At 35.8% G+C, this 19,365-nt stretch overlaps 1 protein-coding gene across 1 annotated transcript in view; it reads right to left on the bottom strand.

The window, feature by feature from the left end:
* zgc:171482 (zinc finger protein) overlaps window positions 1-19,365 on the bottom strand; it is an 88,289-nt gene that overhangs the window by 31,853 nt on the left and 37,071 nt on the right. The window contains exons 4-5 of the mRNA XM_042737403.1: window positions 7,256-7,415; window positions 1,633-1,857 (exon numbers count right to left, since the gene is read on the bottom strand). Of these exons, the coding sequence (XP_042593337.1) occupies window positions 1,633-1,857; window positions 7,256-7,415 (385 nt within the window). The remainder of the gene's footprint in view (window positions 1-1,632; window positions 1,858-7,255; window positions 7,416-19,365) is intronic.

Genomic DNA, 19,365 nt, shown 5'->3' on the forward strand with positions numbered 1-19,365 from the left:
CTAACGGCTTTGACAACTTTTATAAGTTTTGGCCATTTATTTACACAACAACAGCATTCCAGGAGTCTGAACATGCAAAATTTTGAAAGTACAAGTTTTTTAAAATAATACAGTTAGCTTTTCAGTGTAAACTACAAAAACATGAATTTGTGAAAACGGTGCAGATGCGCATTACGTATTCAGTCTAAAGGTATGTTCGCAGATATAGCTACCTAGTATAAAAATAGTATTTTTTTTAGTGACATTGGCCTGGCATGCATAAAGCAGCATTTTTAGTTGTTTTTCGTGGATCCATGTGAACAGGGATCGTTTTGAAAATGTTTTTGTCTATATGCAAAACTCTTCAAAAATGCAAAAGGAAAACTTGCGTTTTAGTATATTGCTGTCATATAAACATAGAAAAAAAATCTTCTCCCCGGCGATATCAAACTCAGAGCAGGAAATATCCAATGTGATTAATTTGTCTGATAAAACTATTATCCTGCAGGTTTAACCGCCTTGAGTAAAGGACTGTCCTTTGTCCCTTTGTACCAATTATGATGAATTCAACACCTATGCAAATATGTGGATTTTTCTAAAGTTCTACAAAATTTTTAGAACTTTACGTGTTAGAGAATTCTTTGGTAAAATATATATTTTGTGGAACCCTTGAATACCCTCTTTAGTGTGGAAGATACTCCTCTTTCTGATCACCCTCCCCCTTCTGAAACAACAAGAATTTCTACAAATTTTCAAGGTAAATCATCATTTGTTCTTTTTAAGAACAGAAATGCCTCATTAGAAATGTTCTGTCATCTTGTAGAGGGGGAAGTACGGGAGGTATTTTCTAACAAGCGTGAGTACAAAGTTTTTAATAACTAACTAAGGATGAACGAAGTGCATGTTGGATTTAAGAAAAGATAAGACTATTATAGTCAAACCAGCAGATAAGGGAGGTAGTACAAAATTTTGTAGTAATGAATTTTGCTAACTATGACCTAGAAGTGGAAAGACAATTAAGTGATGATGTCTTTTATAAGAAATTGAACACTGAGCCCACCAATGTTTTTAAGAACGAAATTCAGGAATACCTTCAACAATTTGTGGATGTTGGTGAGATTACAAAACAGGAGTTTGATTTTATGAAGGTTGATTAACCAGTTACACCAATCATTTATATACTTCCCAAAATGCATAAATACCTTACTAATTCTCCAGGAAGACTGATTATATCTGGAATCAGGTCTCTTACTGAGAAAATTTGTGGATTTTTTCTTAAAGCCAGTTTATTTACATTGCCCTCCTTTGTAAAAGACTCTATCGATATGAAAAAAAAAAAAAAAAAAACTATTGATTTAACTGATGAAATATTGTTTGTAACATTCGTTACTGAGTCTCTATACACCAACATTCCTCATGAAAGAGGGACTGAGGCAGTATAAGGCTTTCTTAGAGACCCTCATCAAAATAAAAACCCTAGTGTTAATTGCATTAAAACATTAGCTAAAATGGTGTTGACAAAAAAAAAAAAAAAAAAAAATTCAGCTACAAGGATGATTGCTTTTTTCAAATTAAGGGTACCGCCATGGGTAGTACCATGGCCCCAAATTATGCAAACTGAGACATTTATGACTCAGGCGACTGAAGACTGACCTGTGCTTTCATTGGCATCCAGACTGCCAGCCAGCTGCTCCAGCAGTCGCGCCCGCGCCGCATTTCTCTTGTGTTTCTTGCCTTCGTAATGTTGCTGTGCCATCAGTGGGTTGTTAAACCAGGCGCCACACAAGCAGCAGTACTTGCCTGCCTCGCCGTGATTGGCCAGCGGCTGCCACGAGGGAGGGGGCGTGTCTGTGGTCTGAGGGGTGGGCGGGGCTGACTCTGCACAGAACAGAATATACATTCGTCATCTATAAATATCCATCAATATAGATAACCTCATGAGCCTATTCAATATCAAAACAAACAGAGAGATTCAGTTGAGTGCAGCTGAAACTGTCCTGCTGGCAAACACACTGATGGCTCCAAGCCAAATCTACTGAAGAGTTATGCAGGTCAAGAGAAGGTCAGCACATGTTGGAGATGGAAATTTACCCCTGAGTTAGGTTACCCTCCTCCATCTTATGAGGAAAAAGCAAGCAAATGGATTGATCTTCCAGGTGACACTCTTGAAGACACCATGGGACTTGTTACCATGGTTACCAACCCCAAATAGCCACAGGCCACAACACTGCTGCAGGTTAGAATGAGCTAAACACACTGTGATTGTTTACTGGACTTTTAAATTCAATAGATGCTGAAGAAAGCTGTAAAGTACATAGAAATATATATATATTTTTTGTACCTTTTTTTGTAATTTTTGGAATGGAATTGAATATACTTAATTTAGTTCACTGTATGAACAAGAGAAGTGTGAACATTTTGCTAAACATCTAACCTTTGTGTTCCACTGGGGGGAAAGTGTATAAAAAGGGGTTTGGAACTACATAATGTAAAAGATAACAGAATTTAAATTTTTAAAGTCTATCAATTCACTCACTCTATTTACCCGTAAAAGGTGCAGTTTAAAGGTACATATTTGGTACATTATAAAGTGTACAGGACATATTAGCATCCAAATTGTCCACATTAAAAATGTATCACTCCAGTGACAGATTTTTATTTTTTTTTCCAGAGTGTATAGAAGAGAAAATGCAATTTAGGCTGATGATATATGGGCCAACTTTTTGAGCAATGTTGCCGGGCAACTTTGGGCAATGTTGCTGTCAACAGGCAACCAGGTGCAAACAGATAGAAATTTTGGGCAATGTTGCCATCAATGGGTAACCAGGTGAGACACAGATAGAAATTGGTTTCCCATCCTCAATGGCAAAGTACCCAAGCAACATTGATCAAAAAAGTTGCCCAGCAAAATTGCTCAAAAATTTACCCTGTGTATCATCAGCCTTAGTCTTTCTCCCAAACTTGAGCATTAACGGAGAGCTTGCTTTCTCTTAAAGGGATAGTTCACCCCAAAAATGTAAATTCTATCACCTTCTCCCCATATTGTTCCAAATCCGTTCCGTTCTTCTGTGGAACACGATAAGATATATTTAAGAATGTTGGTAACCAAACAGTTTTGCTGACCATTGACTTCCATTGTGACATTTCTCAAAATATCTTCTATGTTCCACAGAAGAAAGTCATACACGTTTGGAATGACATAAGGGTGAGTAAATGACAGAATTTTCATTTTTGGGTGAACTATCCCTTTAACTCTCAGATACCCAGTGTAGTAAAACTAATACTCTATTTAAATCAGTAGAGTAACACTTATTTAATAGCTATTGGTTTTATAAGTACATATAACAGCAGTTTCAATTCGGAAATGTATCATAGCAACAAGTTTGGCAGAAAAATACTCTGAATCTACCAGCATGCCAAAGTCACTCAACATGACACCACCGTCTGTTTTGATCAAAATTTGGCAATATCCTTATTCTTCTAGCAAATATACAGATCTCTTATGGTTGCATGGAATCTTAAATTGGATGATGGTTGCTAAGAACTTGATCATTTGATTTAGTTGATTTGTCATACTTTAGCAACCAAGAACGCATACAGTAACTACACCTCTCTGTTCTCACCACCCACATCTCACTCGCATGAGCAAAGATGATTCAAATCACTGTGCATGGATCACTTAAAATCAGCTTTCAGTGGTCTGACAAAACCAGCATACACACTTTAGAAATAAGTCAGAAGTTTCTCTGTTATTGTTTTTTTTATTTGTAATATTTAAAAAAATAAAATAAAATACAGAGGGCTTCTTAAACAGGATTTTTAGTTTGCTGACAGTGCGCTGAACTGCCAGCATGCTAAAATCCTCTCTGAGAAGTTGCATCTCTAAATTCATCCTCTTTAAAGCACTACCACTGAACCCATCAAAGCACTGCTTTTGTAACAGATTCACAGAATTCGACAATACATTTCTAGGCAATTATAAGTGTTTTTAGGAAGGTGTCATGTGGAAAATAATTCAACTTTTAAAAACATCTTGAGACCCTTGAATTTTGTTTCATTCTATTGAGCTCCTTTTAAAAGCAAGAATGCATGCTGTGTGAATATCCTTTTAGTATCTGATCAGGGTCTGGTGGATGTTTTAAAACTAAGCTGAATATTAAAACCATTTTGCACATCACTAACACACATATCCATGTATGTATTCCTGAGCACCGCATAACCTGCAGAGACAGATGTTGCAGATGAACCCTGAAGCAAAGATGGAGTGACAAGATGAACAGAAATAGATGGGGGATGGGCAGGTAAAATCTATCTCAAGGGCAACTCCATCACATCCGCTTCGACTGTCAACACCGATCCTCTTCTGATGAGTTTTCCTGAGGGAACAGCACTCTGGATTTTCACGAAGGTTACTTTTGACTCTAATCTCCCCTGAAACCCCCGTTTCACCATTTTCTCTTTAAATTTGTGGAAAAGTACTTTCATATTGCTCTGCTAAAGCCGTCTACTGTGTGATCTCCATCTGAGATTCATCTAAGACAAAAAATAAGACATAAAGCTGAGAGTGAACCATGATGATTGCATGATCACACTCACCATTGAGCACTTGGTATAATATCTACTATACGTGATTACCAGGAACATAAGTGGAATAAGTTTGGAGGGCTGTAACAAACACTACCCTGCTTGATTGAAATAATTTCCCTTATGACAGGAAATGAAATTCAATAGTCATCGACAGGCTAAAGATAGAAACATATGCCTCCTATTTGTCCTGATGCCTGCAGTAGACATCTGTAATGTGGTTAAGATCATTTTAAAGTGAAGCGTAATCAAATATGGACAGAGAGATTGAAAATGTGTTAAGACAAATTTGTCTGACATTGAATACAGCAGCAGTTTGAGTCCAGGTTTAGTATTTATTACCACCCACATTGATGACTTTCCACAAATATCCAGTGACCAGTGCTCAGATGATTGAAAGTGTCCATCATAAATCAGTTTAGCTTCACAGTGCAAAATCCAATTGAGAGGTAATTTGTTGTTTGTTGATGCTGATGGAAATGTATAATACACATCAGTTGATATATATATATATATATATATATATATATATATATATATATATGTATATATATACACGCACATACATACATACAAACATGCTACTATTATCAAGAAAAATGCTGAATATCATCAGTTGTGGCATTGCTTGCCAACCATAAGCAACCTACACTTACGCCTTGTTTACACTGGGTGGGTGGTTGGGTGGGTGGATGGTTAGTTAGGAAGGTTCATGGATGAATGGATTGATATGGACAGATAGGCAATGGTTTGCTCTCTCTTTTATTAACCATTATTCATTTATAAGCTTAATATAATTTTCACGTAAGTTTTGCACATTGACACTGACCCACGCTGCTTCAGGCAGTTCTTGCACAGCCTTATTCTCAGGCAGTTTTGTGCTTTAAAAAAGAAAATGCATACAAAACCCTTCTGCAATCTGATCTGACTGACTGTGTTTCTGCAACATACATGAATGCTGTTCATCATTGTTAACGCTTCATCTCTGATACTTCAGGTGCATGAGCCTGTCCTCTTTATCACTTCAAACACTGTTTTTTTTTTTTTCTCTACACTCAAAACTTAGTTGTTATTGGAAATCTAATTATATGATGTTGTTTCTCAGACTTTTAACTGCTATAAATCACATTATGTCCAGTCATCTGTAAACAACCTCCGTTCTGAATTATTCATTGATAATGAGCATAGATAAAACTATTTGTTAGGATTATGAATATCATCAGAGACATAAACATAAAGTTTTGATGTCAGGAGTTTATTACTGTGTTTTCCATGCTGCACTTTATTAATATTCCTTAGGCATTCTGCTTAATGCTCTGTTCCTAACACCAAACCCAAAGTATTAGATTTATGCAATTTAATTCAGATGAAATCCATTCAAATGTTGTTTTCTTGACTATTTCAGCCTTTTGCATGCTTATGTGATTACGTGATTGCAATGTGGTAATGGTAATGTGGTAATGTTTATTGCATTTTTGTAGTTGTCCATTAAGTTTCTAAATTGACAAAGTTCTAGATGGACTAAATTTATATACTACTTGTGCGAAACTTCATTTTTTGACAAAGTTTGAGAGCAAAATACAATATTATCAAGAAAAATACTGAGTATCAAAAACAAAAATATATTCATACTGAGATAAAGTATATACACTACTGTTCAAAAGTTTGGGGTCAGTAAGATTTGTATTTTTTAAAAGACCTTAATACATTAGGCAAAGACAGATTAAATTGATCAAAAGTGACAGGGAATACATTTATAATAATGTCAAACATTTCTGTTGCTGTTCTTTTTAACTTTCTTTTAAGACTCCTAAAAAACATTTTCTATAAAAATAACTGTTTTCAACATTGATGATAAAAAGACATGTTTCTTTAGCAGCAAATCAGCATATTAGGATGATTTCTGAAGGATCATGTGACACTGAAGACTCTATTAATGATGCTGATAATTCAGCTTTGCATCACAGGAGTAAATTATATTTATTAAAATAAAAACATATATATTTTAAATTATAATCATATTTTTAAAACATTTCAAAAGCCACAAACCACAATCTTTTTTCTATCTTCTTCTTCTTCTTTTTTTTCTTTTTTAGCTATACTGCTTAGTTCAAACGAGGCATCAGAATAAGATTCAGCAGTGACACATGAGATTCTGGATCATTCTGATCTCACATTCGGAGCATTCTGGCATTCTGATTGTTTGCTTAATGCTCATGAGAAAGGCTTTCTTATCACAGTTTTGCACATTTAACAGACAGCTACTCTGCAATATTCTACAGTGCAGTCTTACTGTTTGTTTCTAGATGTCTTGTGTCTGTGTATCCCCTGTGTATCCCTAGTGTTGTAGTACACTCACTGGAGCTTGTGTAAAGCTTCATTACTGCTACACACACAGCTGGGCTGACGGGCATAAACAAAGCCTGCCTGACAGAACTGAACTGAACTTTAGGTTGAGTTTAGCACTCTGGACTTCAAGCATGAACCAGGAGCTATATTCCTACAGCTGTGATTCATAACTGTCTGAACACTCTTCTGAGTTTAATCCACTACCAGTGTCTCTACTCTCAGTAAAAGTGGAAAAATACCAAAAACAAGATTTTTAGCATGCTTTTATATCGCAGTATCCAAAAAAAAAAAAAAAAAAATACAAAATAAAAAAAAAGAATGCATTTAGTTGAGTGTCTCTTACCTGTGGGTGTAGGCAGACTTGGTGTCTCCCCCAGTACCAAGCGAACTCTCTTAGCGTGTGTTTTGCCCTGGTAGTGTGACTGAGCCACAATGGCAGATGTGAAGAACATGTTGCAGAGCGTACAGCATTTATTTCTGTCCACCTCATTCTCTGCACTGTCCTAAAAAAGATAGAAAAACAGGACATATAGTACATGCGTTGGAATGTGGAAAATGGAAAATGCGTTAACCTTTTTGATGCATTTATGAAAAAATATCACAAATGTATTTTACATTGATAAGTTTTGGTTACTGATGGTTTAAGGTAATGAATAATGAGTTTAATTTCATTTCAAAAAGTTCAATCTACATAAGTTTCTCTTATCTAGTCTCTTGCATAAATGATTAAACCATTTGTATTTACAGTCTTGTGTGTGTATTTTAAAATATTTTCAAATGTGTGTATATTAAATAATTATTATATACATTTTGTAGGGTATCAGAGTGAATCAGACAATTTAAGATTCAATCAGATTGGTGCTGGAATAACCCAAAGAGCCAAAATTTCACAAGGAGGCCCAGGATAACAAGACAACATCATAAATCTGTCCACGATACCCTAGCGCCAGCCAGCCTGAAGTAAGCCTAACCAACCAGCTCCACAGTTCAAACTGCTTGCAACATTAACACAAAAGAACACTTATTGATAATCCCAATTTAGGAAGGAGATTGTCAATTTTGGGGCAAGTAACCAAGATTAAGGGTCGAAGAGATGCACAGCATGACCATCACATGTAAATCTGTGATAGAAATCACCAGCTAAAGACTTCCTCGGATTGGTTTCCCCCACCTAGGACAAAGACCAGGCTCCTTTTAGACCTTTTGACCTATTGTTCCTCACAAAGCACATCCTCACGTTCACAGAACGACAAAGAGACTATCTTTTACAGATATAGATGCACCAAAATGATCTCAAAGGAGGACTTATAAATGAATATCAGTCCATTGCTTAACTCCATATCATGTATGTAATCCACACATTTGAATATCATGTTCTTATCCAGGGGTAGGCAACATCGGTCCTGGAGTGCAGATGTCCTGCAGAGTTTAGCTCCAACCCTGAATAAAAACCCTCACTTGTCTGTAGCCTTAGTAATCATGAAGACCTTGATAAGCTTGTTCAGGTGTGTTCGATTAGGGTTAGAGCTAAACTCTGCAGGACATCGGCACTCCAGGACCAGCGTTGCCTATCCCTGTTCTAATCACTCACTGGGCCCTATTTTAACGATCTAAATGCAAAGTGAAAAAGCGCACGGCGCAGGTGCACTCAGTGCGTGTCCAAATCCACTTTTGCTATTTTAATGACGGAAAAACGGTTGGCGCGCCCGGGCACATGGTCTAAACGGGTTGTCCCTATTCTCTTAATGAGTAATGGGTGTTTTTTGGGCGTAACGTGCAATAAACCAATCAGAGTGTCATCTCCCATTCCCTTGAGCCAGTTGTGCTCGTGAATTTGGCAAGCGCAAAGACAGAACGCGTCTCCGAGATGAAATGGAGCTGCTCGTGTGCGAGCAAATAGATAGCCTAATTCTGATACATGCGATGACTATCCATTATGACATGTAGGCAGTTTTATATTTAATTAGCCTACAAAAAATTATTATGCATTGCAATCCTTTAATTTTTAATATTTGGCATGTTTGTGTGCTGCTGTGCCTCCCTGTGTTTAGTAAGCAGCGTGTACGTGCGTTGTGGACCCGCCTATACTAACCACTTTTTAAATGACAAAGAAAAAAAATTACGCCAGACTTTAGACCAGGATTGAGTTGGTCTATGGCGCAGTCTATTTTCAGCTCCTTAAAATAGCAATGCGCCTGAACACACCTCTTTTTTAGACCAGCACGCCCATGGGCACACAAATGGGCGCAAATGCATTTGCTAATTAAATGATGTGGCGCTGAATGGGAAAATGCGAACAGCGCCGGACTGAAACTAGCAAACACACTTGCGCTGCGCCTTGCGTCGCATTGCGCCGGGTGTATGATAGGGCCCACTGTGTCTGTATTTTGAATAACAATTATATTCATGTTGGGTATGTATGAGTTTGAAAATGCATGCTTTAAATGTTTCTATCAATCAATACTTTATAAAATGTATTATATTCTTGTTATAGAAATCAAGTTTAATTTATTATATGAAATTTTGGGAAAATTTGTAATTTTTTGATGTTAAGATGTAGAAATCATGTCCGGATTAGAAACACAGCAACACCCCGAGCTAAGACAATGTCTAATTGGTCAAGACACTATTTGGGATGTGTCCAACAGCCCAGTTTATAAACTCAGGACACCATCAAATTATGCTTTTTAGCTTTTTGCTTTATGCTTTTAGCCATGCTTTTTGCCAGTGAATACCTCGAGCGCCGTTTAAGAGTTCTCTGGCTTGCAGAGAAACGCCATCTAGTCTCGTCAAACTTTACTCTTTTCTTTCTTTTACTTTAGTTTCTTTTCTTTTCTGTTGAGAGTTTCATGTTCTGAGTTGAGTTTTGCCGCAATCCCGTGTCTCCGAGTTCACCTCGAGTCTGTGACCACCTCAAAACTTCAACCAGCCCACAACTCTGCATCTTCAGCCAACGCCCAACCATTGGCTTTCCAAGATGTCACTTCAAACGACAACTGGACTTCCAGCCAATCAACAAACTTGGGAAACCCCTTTTATGCAATGACGGGAACCCCCTAAACAAGCTACTCAAAAACCTCCAGATTCTAGCTGAGCTGGTGCATTTAATAAAATTTTTACCCTCATTGAGGCAATCAATGCGAGGGTTAATTAAACGATTGATGGTTGTTCAGGTCTAAGCGATTGCACATATTTCTATTAACTTGGGATTTCACATTTTCACTCTCTCAAATTCATTCTTTCCTTATTTTCTCTCTTTCTGCAACTTGTGTGAATGCCTGTGTTCATGTGTTAGATTAGTTTATATGTCTTTGATTTATCCAATAAAACCCTATATCTATTGAAAAGAGAAGTATCTTGTGTTTTGTGCTTTGTGCTTACAAGTTAACCCTCTGGAGTCGATTAACGCGTATACGCGTTTTGGGGTATTTTCTCCTGATAACCCCGAAAAGAACTTAAATTACACTTTCAGTTTTGATCGTACAGATAAGTGCAATACATCAATCGAATCTGTAAAGGGTCTACTTTTTTTTTGTATGTTACAGACATAATAACAACAAAACTTTGTGCACTTATAAAATAAAGATAACAAACAAGGAGTGCTGTCTGCAGCCTTTGTCTGCGCTGATCTTCGGATACAAATGCGTCATTAAAATGAACTGTAACTCAGTGAATACTCAACGAAGAGACATGAGAGAGATATCTATAGAAAGCCTGACATGTCTACTTTTAAACTAAACAAGTGCTGCTGAAAACAAATATTCTGTGATAAAGTAATCCATATGAAAACAACGCGATGTCCGTTTTTTCACGTCTCCCTTCATTATCTTCTAATGCGACCACGCCCCCCCCGCGCCCGAGCGCGCTTTTGAGATTCAAATGTTTCACTGAAGCGCGCGGCTTTTGAATACGCCCACACAACAGAAGACAACGCAGCGAGACTGTTCTTCAAGTTTTTATTATTTTACTGTTTGCTTCGCGATGAGAGGAATAAGACATAAATCACCCCAAAAAGATGTCATGTGGTTGAGGATTGTGAGATTTGGATTTCCTCAGAAAAAAGAACGAAGCACTTTATTCAGCAGAGTTCATAAACATGAGTAAGTCTCTTTTTATTTATTTATATACTTGTACTAGTTTTCACATAACGTGTAAACATTTTACTAGTTAGACTTTTTCCAAAGACTTTTTTCCAAACTATAATTCCTGACTAAATGTATAATCAAGTGAAATATTATGAAGTTTCAATAACAATATACACTACTATACCATTCAAAAGCTTGATGTAAATAATATAAATGTAACAATAAATGTAACTGTAACAAATGTAACAATCATTGCTGTTCTTTCAATTTATCCCCCTAAAAAAAAACCCAAAAAAAAATATTCTCAGCTCTTTTCAACATTAATAATAATAATAATAATAATAATAATAATAATAATGATAATAATAACAATAAATGTTTTTTTGTAGAAAATAAGATTGTTAAAAGGATTTCTGAAGGATTGTGTGACTGGAGTAATGATGCAAAAAAATCAGTTTTGAAAGTCAGCTTTGATTTTTCCTAATAAACTGTTTACTGCACTCACAAGTGAATATTAAATTATGTTGTGGGATAATTAAATGTATTCTAAAATAAACTACAAACATAAAATTATATAGATTTATTTTGTCCTCACATTCTTTCTTGTAACTCATCCCTCTCAGTGACACAGCTGACTGAATGGCTCATTATGCAGCTCATTATGCAGGTCTTTGTCTTCTCAGGTGTGAATTCATGATAGTTATTCACCTACTCGCATATGACTTTTACCAACAAAAAGTGTCTTAGAAAATTTAAATCAATATATTGTTTTCTGTAAGTGAGTAAACAAGATGATTTTCACATCATTTAGAAAAAAAAAATTCTAGGCTACAAGCTCCAGTTCTCAAAATTCCTGGGAACCAATTTTCTATATGTGTTTTTATTGCCTTTTTCAAGTGATTTAACATTTTTAGTTTTTCACTAACCATGCATAACATTTTTTTTTTTCTCAAAAACACAATCATGTACACACATGCTGCTCACATATTATTATAGCCTAGTTTGTGCTGATTACAGTGAGATTAGACTTTAGCCATTTAGATATTTATAAGAAACTGAAAAAAGCACAAATGTCAGGGCATGACAAAACTTCTCCAGGCCCCAAAAATACCCTTAGACTCCAGAGGGTTAATGTCTTAAACTGCTGATCTTGTTACTGTGCTAATTAATAGTGTTTTAACTCTATTTTGGATTTTAATATTCATTGCAGAGTTGATGTTATACGGCTTGTTCAATGAATCGCTGGCCGACTCAGTGATTTGCTGTAAAACAGTGTTTCTGTCCAAATTCCCAATAAAACCAAAATAATTCCCTTTGAGCTAAATTGACCGGTATATATATATATCTCAGACATTAAATGCATAAAAATATCCAATTGTGCATTTGCAACAGAATTATTGCTCCAGTTATTTCTCACACACTTTTAGATTTATTCTTTTCCCACATGAGAAATGCAATGATTGCTATTCATTCAAAGGAGGCAGTAATGTGCTTAAATACAATGTTCCAAACTTGTTCCAAAATTGCGGTTGTCATCACATTTATTTCAGATAGACAGCAGGAAAACAAACAAATAAAATATTCAGCCAGTGTTTTCTGGCCATCGAAAACTGATTAGATGTGCTTCAGATTCCAGAATCTAACAGCCTGAAGATATTTTGAATATTCATATGTCAGTAAAAACACACACAGACAAGCGTACGATTACGGCCACATTGTGTGTCCTGTGAGCTGCTGCCAGTGGCTTGAACTGTCCTTCTCGTCTCTGGAGAATGGACTGTGGATTACGAGGCTACTATCAATTCTAGCACAGACAGGGCCCTTGGCAATCTCCCAACCCCCCGTTCTCACACAGGTCCTGATCCAGTGCAGCAGGAAAGAGGTCAGCTTTAAGTAAATCAGGTGAAAAGAGAAGCCAAGAACTGTCCCAGTTCACGGACCTGCCTTTCAAAGTAACAATCCAGCTTATCATCTCTTATAAACACATCAAAAACAGTTACTGGAATGAACACGCAAAATTCTCCTTTCGAGCAGCCTTAGATCAGTGGATCCCAGACAGAGGTCTAAACATAGCACAAGGGATGTTTTAGCAGGTTTCATGGAAAACTTGGAGAGATTTTTCAAATGTAATTATCTGTTTAATGCAACAAATATATAATGTATATAAATAGTAATAATAATTGTTGTTATTGCTATATCTGTATGCAATGCATAATTGTAGGATATTTTATTGATGTTTCTATATATATATATATCTGAATAAATCTCAAGGGCCTCAGTTCCAGCAAGAAAAAATCAATAGCTGCTGAGTGCAATTAGAATCAGAATCTCAGTGAAGAGAGCAGAAAAACCTTGAACCTTGAAGAAGTGACTGACTGATTCCTGTTGTAAAACTGAATGTGATTTAGTGTATGTATGTGTGAGATCTTTCCAGATTGATATCAGAGGAAATGAGTGGAAACCCTGAGAGCATGAAGGAAGCTGCATGGAGGGCTAGTCTAAAACAGACAATCTGTGATGTTTACGATGATTAAGAGTGTTTCAGAAAAGATACTGTATTGTGTCAGGTTACTTTGATGCTTCATTGGTTATGCTTCAGTATACCAAAAATTAAATTATTTTTCAAATTTTCAGCATTTTTTAAAAAAAGAAATGAATACTTTGATTTAGTGAGGACATACTAAATTGATCAAAAGTAACAGTAGAGATGTTTATAATGTTATGAAAGCTTTCTATTTAAATTAAATGCTGTTTGTTTCAACTTTCTATTCATTAAAAAATAATGAAAATTGTATCATGATTTTTACAAAACTAAGCAGCAAAACTTTGTTCAGCACTGATAATAATAAGAAAGGAGCAGCAAATCAGCATATTAGAATGATTTCTGAAGGATCATGTGACACTGAACACTGGATTAATGGCTGTTCAAAATTCAGATTTGCATCACAGGAAAATTCATTTTGAAATATATTAAAATATAAAACAGAAAACTCATTACCTAACACAGACTTTTATACAGTAGTGTACTCATCCTAATTGTTTTAATAATAGTACTCCAAAATGTAATAAATGTGAATAGGAAGGGATAAGGTCAAGCTCCAAAAAGACCAAAAAGCGTCATAAAGTTGGTCTTGTGTGCTATATTTCAAGTCATCTGAAGCTATCCAATAGTTCTCTGTGAGGAATACTTCAAAATGTTAAAGCAGGGGTGCATTCAGGTAAATTGGGACCCATTTTACCATTGAGATGACTGGGAAGAAATGTCCTAATTAGTGCTGGTCAACAATTAATCATGATTAATCGCATCCAAAAAAAAAGTTTTTGTGTACATAATATATGTGTGTGTACTGTGTATATTTATTATGTATATATAAATACACACACACACACACACACACACACACACACAGAGTATATATTTAAGTAAAATATGTTATTTTTACATATTAAATATATATATATATATATATATATATATATATATATATATATATATATATATATATATATATATATATATATAATATATAAATTATATGAATATAAATATATACAAATAAATATTTTCTAAATATATACTGTATGTGTGTGTCTTTAAATATAAATAATAAATGCACACAGTACACACACATATATAAGCAAAAACTTTTATTTTGGATGCGATTAATCGTTGCCCAGCACTATTCCTAATTAACCTCAATTCACCTACTATGCATTTGTGTTTGTAAAACATTTTAATAATGAAGAAAATAACTGAATGCACCTTTAGCACAGTGCTAAACTTTCCATAAAAGAAAACGAAAGAAACTATGAAGAAAAAAAAAAGACACATCATCCAGTTTGGAACAACATATGGGTGAGTAAATGATGACAGATTTTTCATTTTTGGGTGAACTATTGTTGTTCATACCGCAAATAGCATCTGCTTGATATGAATCAGACATTTAAAAATAAATCTGCCATATTTTCACTCCAGAGTAGAGAAAAAGTTTGGCTCAAGCAAGTTGTGTCAGACATTTTCCCCAGTCTTAGGCCAGGTTTGTATCTATGCATTCTGCTTATCCATCACTGCTGTTATTTCTGCACATTAAAAAAAAAAAAGGTGCAAAGCAACACTCTGGAGGGACGCTTCATCAGCAAAATGTCTGTAAAATAGCAGTCTTGGAAAATCTGAGATACACTTCCACTGGAAGGTGTGATGGTCTGTTTCTCTTTCTGTATCCCTCTCCTTCATAGCATCTCGGCTCTGTCTCTTTGAGGATATTCTGTCAAATGAATATCCAGACAGCTCTCTCTGTCACGCTCCCTTGGGGCAGCCATCTCGTTGACTTTCGGTGCCCGTGATAAAAATCTTTATTAGTATTGACAGCTCTTTTCCTCCTCACCTTGTTCGAGTTTGAAAACCTGGAGAGCACCCATGACAGCATGTTGAAGCAGCGGACGCCTGACCACCACAGCAGCTCTGCCACAACTCTTTAACCTCTTAGCTGTTACTCCTAAAAAGTTAAAAGTGTAAATGGGGGACAAATGGAGACTTTTGCCTAATGTTTTAGATTTTTCTCTAGAGAAGTACACAGCAAAAATATAATTTTTAATTAAGATTTTTGTCTGTTTTTCTAGTAGTAATATAAAATATACTACATTCCTAAGTTTTCTGAATTAAGTATATTATGCTTACCAAGGCTGCATTTATTTGATCAAAATACAGAAATACAGTAAAAAAGTAATGGCATTGTATGCATGAGTTACAATAACTTCCTTTTTGGTGGCATTAATAGCATGCTTTAGCACTTCGTAAGTATTTCTAGCATATTTGAGCATATGTCTGGCATGTTTAGCACACAATAGCATATTTTACTGTGTATAGTGCATCACAGTGTTAAACATGTCACTTCCTGTTCCCAGGTGGTGGCGCTATGACTATAACTGAATCTTGGCATGTCGATGTGTTCAGGCCAGGACTTTCATCAAACATGTTAAGTTTGGGTCAGATTGGACACGTCATGCCTGAGTTACAGTAACTTCCTGTCTCACTGCATTAATAGAATGCTTTAGCACTTAGCTAAGTGTTGCTAGCATGTTTTAGTATGTTTCTAGCATGTTACCAGCCTATTTAACACTTGTTGATGTTTTTTATTATGTTCCTAGGAGTCCATAACAGTGTTAACCATGACAGTTCCTGTTGCCAGGAGGTGGCGCTATGACTATAACTGAATTTGTGTTCAGGACAGAACGCCTATCAAACGTGCGAAGTTTGGGGCAGATTGGACATTGTTTGCCTGAGTTACAGCAACTTACTGTTTCAAACATCAAATTTGTCAGGCCGCCAGGGACAGGCCCTTTGACGAACACTCAAGATCTTCGCAATTTAACTTCACAGAGGCTTTAGGATAACTCTCACCAAATTTGAAGATGATCCAATTAAAACTGTAGGAGGAATTTGTCAAAATACAAGGCCTGGAAATGGCAAAAACTGCACAAAAAATCATACAGGAAATTCAAAATAATTTACTTCCTATTGGGTTTTTATGTATGTAATGGTGTGTTACGTGTGTGGCGATTTTCGTACATGTACGAAAGTGCATTCCGTTGAATGTGTACAGGTGGCACTATCGAGCTATTTTGAACACCCACTTCTGAAACCCATATCAGATGTAAATTTTTGCCAGTTCTGACGTGTGTGCAAAGTTTCATGAGTTTTGGAGCATGTTTAGGTTCAAAGAAGAATTATCCTACACAAGTTTGTTTGTTTTGTTTCAAGAAAATATTTTTATATATAAATGTTTAGACAGTAAAAACATTCTTAATATTTAATTAATGTTTGTTTCATTATAGTATTTAAAAGGAGCACTTCTCATCAAATTTATCTAAGATTAAATCTTCTGAGCGTTGCTATCCATACTAATGGTATAGTTCTATACTGACTGCATGACAACAAATGTCTCATTAGTTTCCGTTTTTTATTTCTCAAAGGGATTTTAGGAGAAACATGTGAGACTGTAGACACGTAAAAGAAACAACTGAGAGCTCTGGTCCTCTGAGCTCTGAAAGAACAACCACTGAGCAATACAGTGCTCCTCTGGGTCCTGTCCTACAATATCATTAGATAAACCCAAACATGGAACTCAGCTCCATAAAACAATATTTTTTGTTTTAGTGTGGTTAAAGTTGATGTATCAGTCCTTGCAATGACAAACATGTGCTCAGCTGTGCTTTGCTTTCACATTCATTACAGTAAAATCAGCATTTCAAGGTGAGTCCAGCCATATATGAGCGATCTCCTTCTCTTTTAGTTTGTGCTGCTTGCACCTGAATTAAAAAATCTATCTATCTATCTATCTATCTATCTATCTATCTATCTATCTATCTATCTATCTATCTATCTATCTATCTATCTAATTTATTAAAATATAATATAAAAATGTATGGGAGGAGAGTATTGTGATAAATCACACAACGGTGTTTTACTAATATTTGCGCTCGTCAAATTACTGGCATTTGTGCCATTATTTAACGTCCCAAAAAAGTATGTCTTAAACTTTTTTGCTCTTGAAATGGCTGCAATTATTGTTGCTAGAAGGAGGCACCGCAGAGAACAGAGAGCACGTGGTTGAAGGGAGAGGATTTTTTTCACACGTATTAATTTATTTGGAACCTATCCGAACCTATCTGAACCCATCATTTGCCAAGCCATGTAATTTTTAATTTGCTTCAGGAAATAAAAGACGACTTGGAACCCTCAACTAGAAGTCACTAAATACCAGGTCTATCAAAACTTCTAGCAAAACACTAAATATTTTGGTCTCCGGTTCTTTTTCAACATACTGTGGCTTATTTACGTGACAACACTAATTTGCGCTGTGCTTGGTTTATTGCATTGGCTGCTATGTAAATTAGATGTTGTGTTTGTGTTCTTTAATTTGCGCATTGTTAGTAAATCACGCTGTTTTGGAATTGCGCTCTCGCGATAATTTGCCATTTAGTAAAACTGGCCCTAATACTTTTATTCAGCAAGGATATGTTAACTTGATAAAAAGTGATAGTTAAGACCTATATTGTTTGAAAAGATTTCTATTTTGAATAAATGCTTTTTTTTTTTTTACTTTTTATTCATGAAATAATTCTGAACAAAAGTATCACAGTTTTTTTTATTTTAAGCAAAACGGTTTCCAACACTGATAATAAATCAGCATATTAGAATGATTTCTGAAGGATCACATGACACTGAAGAGTAATGGCTGATGAAAATTTAGAGTATATTAAAATAGAAAACAATTACTTTAAATTATAATAATATTTCACAATGTTACTATTTTTTCTGTATTTTTGATCAAATAAATGCAGCCTTGATAAACATTAGAGACTTCTTTATATTGATATAAAAGAAAACCAATAAAAATCATACTGATTGCAAACTTTTGAATGGCAGTGTATATGCATGAATTGTACCATTGCAGAATGCGCTGTCGTGTTATGCCAGAAGTGGCGCATGCTGGCACATTTGAGTGAAATGTGAACCTGTTCTCACTGCACTCTCTGTCACATAGGAGCTGACTCTCTTTTACACGTCTGGGCCAGAGCGAGCGTCTCAGAGCTGTGGCTGTGTTTGTGTGTGTGTTAGAGCAGTGGTTCTCAACCACATTCCTGGAGGACCACCAACACTGCACATTTTGCATGTCTCCTTTGTCTGACACACCCATTACAAGTCTGTGAGTTTCTACTAATGAGAAGGTGACCTGAATCAGGTGTGTTTGATTAAGGAGACATGCAAAATGTGCAGTGTTGGTGGTCCTCCAGGAATGTGGTTGAGAACCACTGTGTTAGAGGACCAGAGTGTTCGCTGTCACCTTCCTGCTGAAAAGAAACAGACAAATAAGTTCAAACCTCATGGCCTAGTTCTGTTTCTCTCTGCCTGTGACCTGATTCCAGTGAGATGGCCAGTGAACGTGTGTGTTCTGACTGCTGTGTGCAGGAGAGGTGAGTGTGTGGCGCTCTGAGCTCACAGAAGTGTTTTCCCATCTCACCACTGCTATGCTCATGTAAAACAGGCCACTGTCACAGCTCAAGCTATGCTCATTACTGTTTATGTGTGTGTGCATTCATTATGATGTGTGTTTTAGTATGTGATCTCTGTGCAGTGCATGCAACACAATTTAGTTTGTTTTGGAAGCCAAGGCACTGCACACACTGTAGTGATGTATAAAACAGCCGAGTGATATATAAAACATATATTTCTGATCAATTTGCACAATATGTTAGTATCTTATTGCTTTTTTTTTGCATCACTGTTGGTTAATAATGTTTTTTTTTTTTTTTTTTTTTTTTTTTTTTTTATACTTCAGCAAAGTTCAGAAGGGATGCATTAAAT

The sequence above is a fragment of the Cyprinus carpio genome, chromosome B13, assembly GCF_018340385.1.
Source record: "Cyprinus carpio isolate SPL01 chromosome B13, ASM1834038v1, whole genome shotgun sequence".
In the NCBI taxonomy this organism is placed as follows: domain Eukaryota; kingdom Metazoa; phylum Chordata; class Actinopteri; order Cypriniformes; family Cyprinidae; genus Cyprinus; species Cyprinus carpio.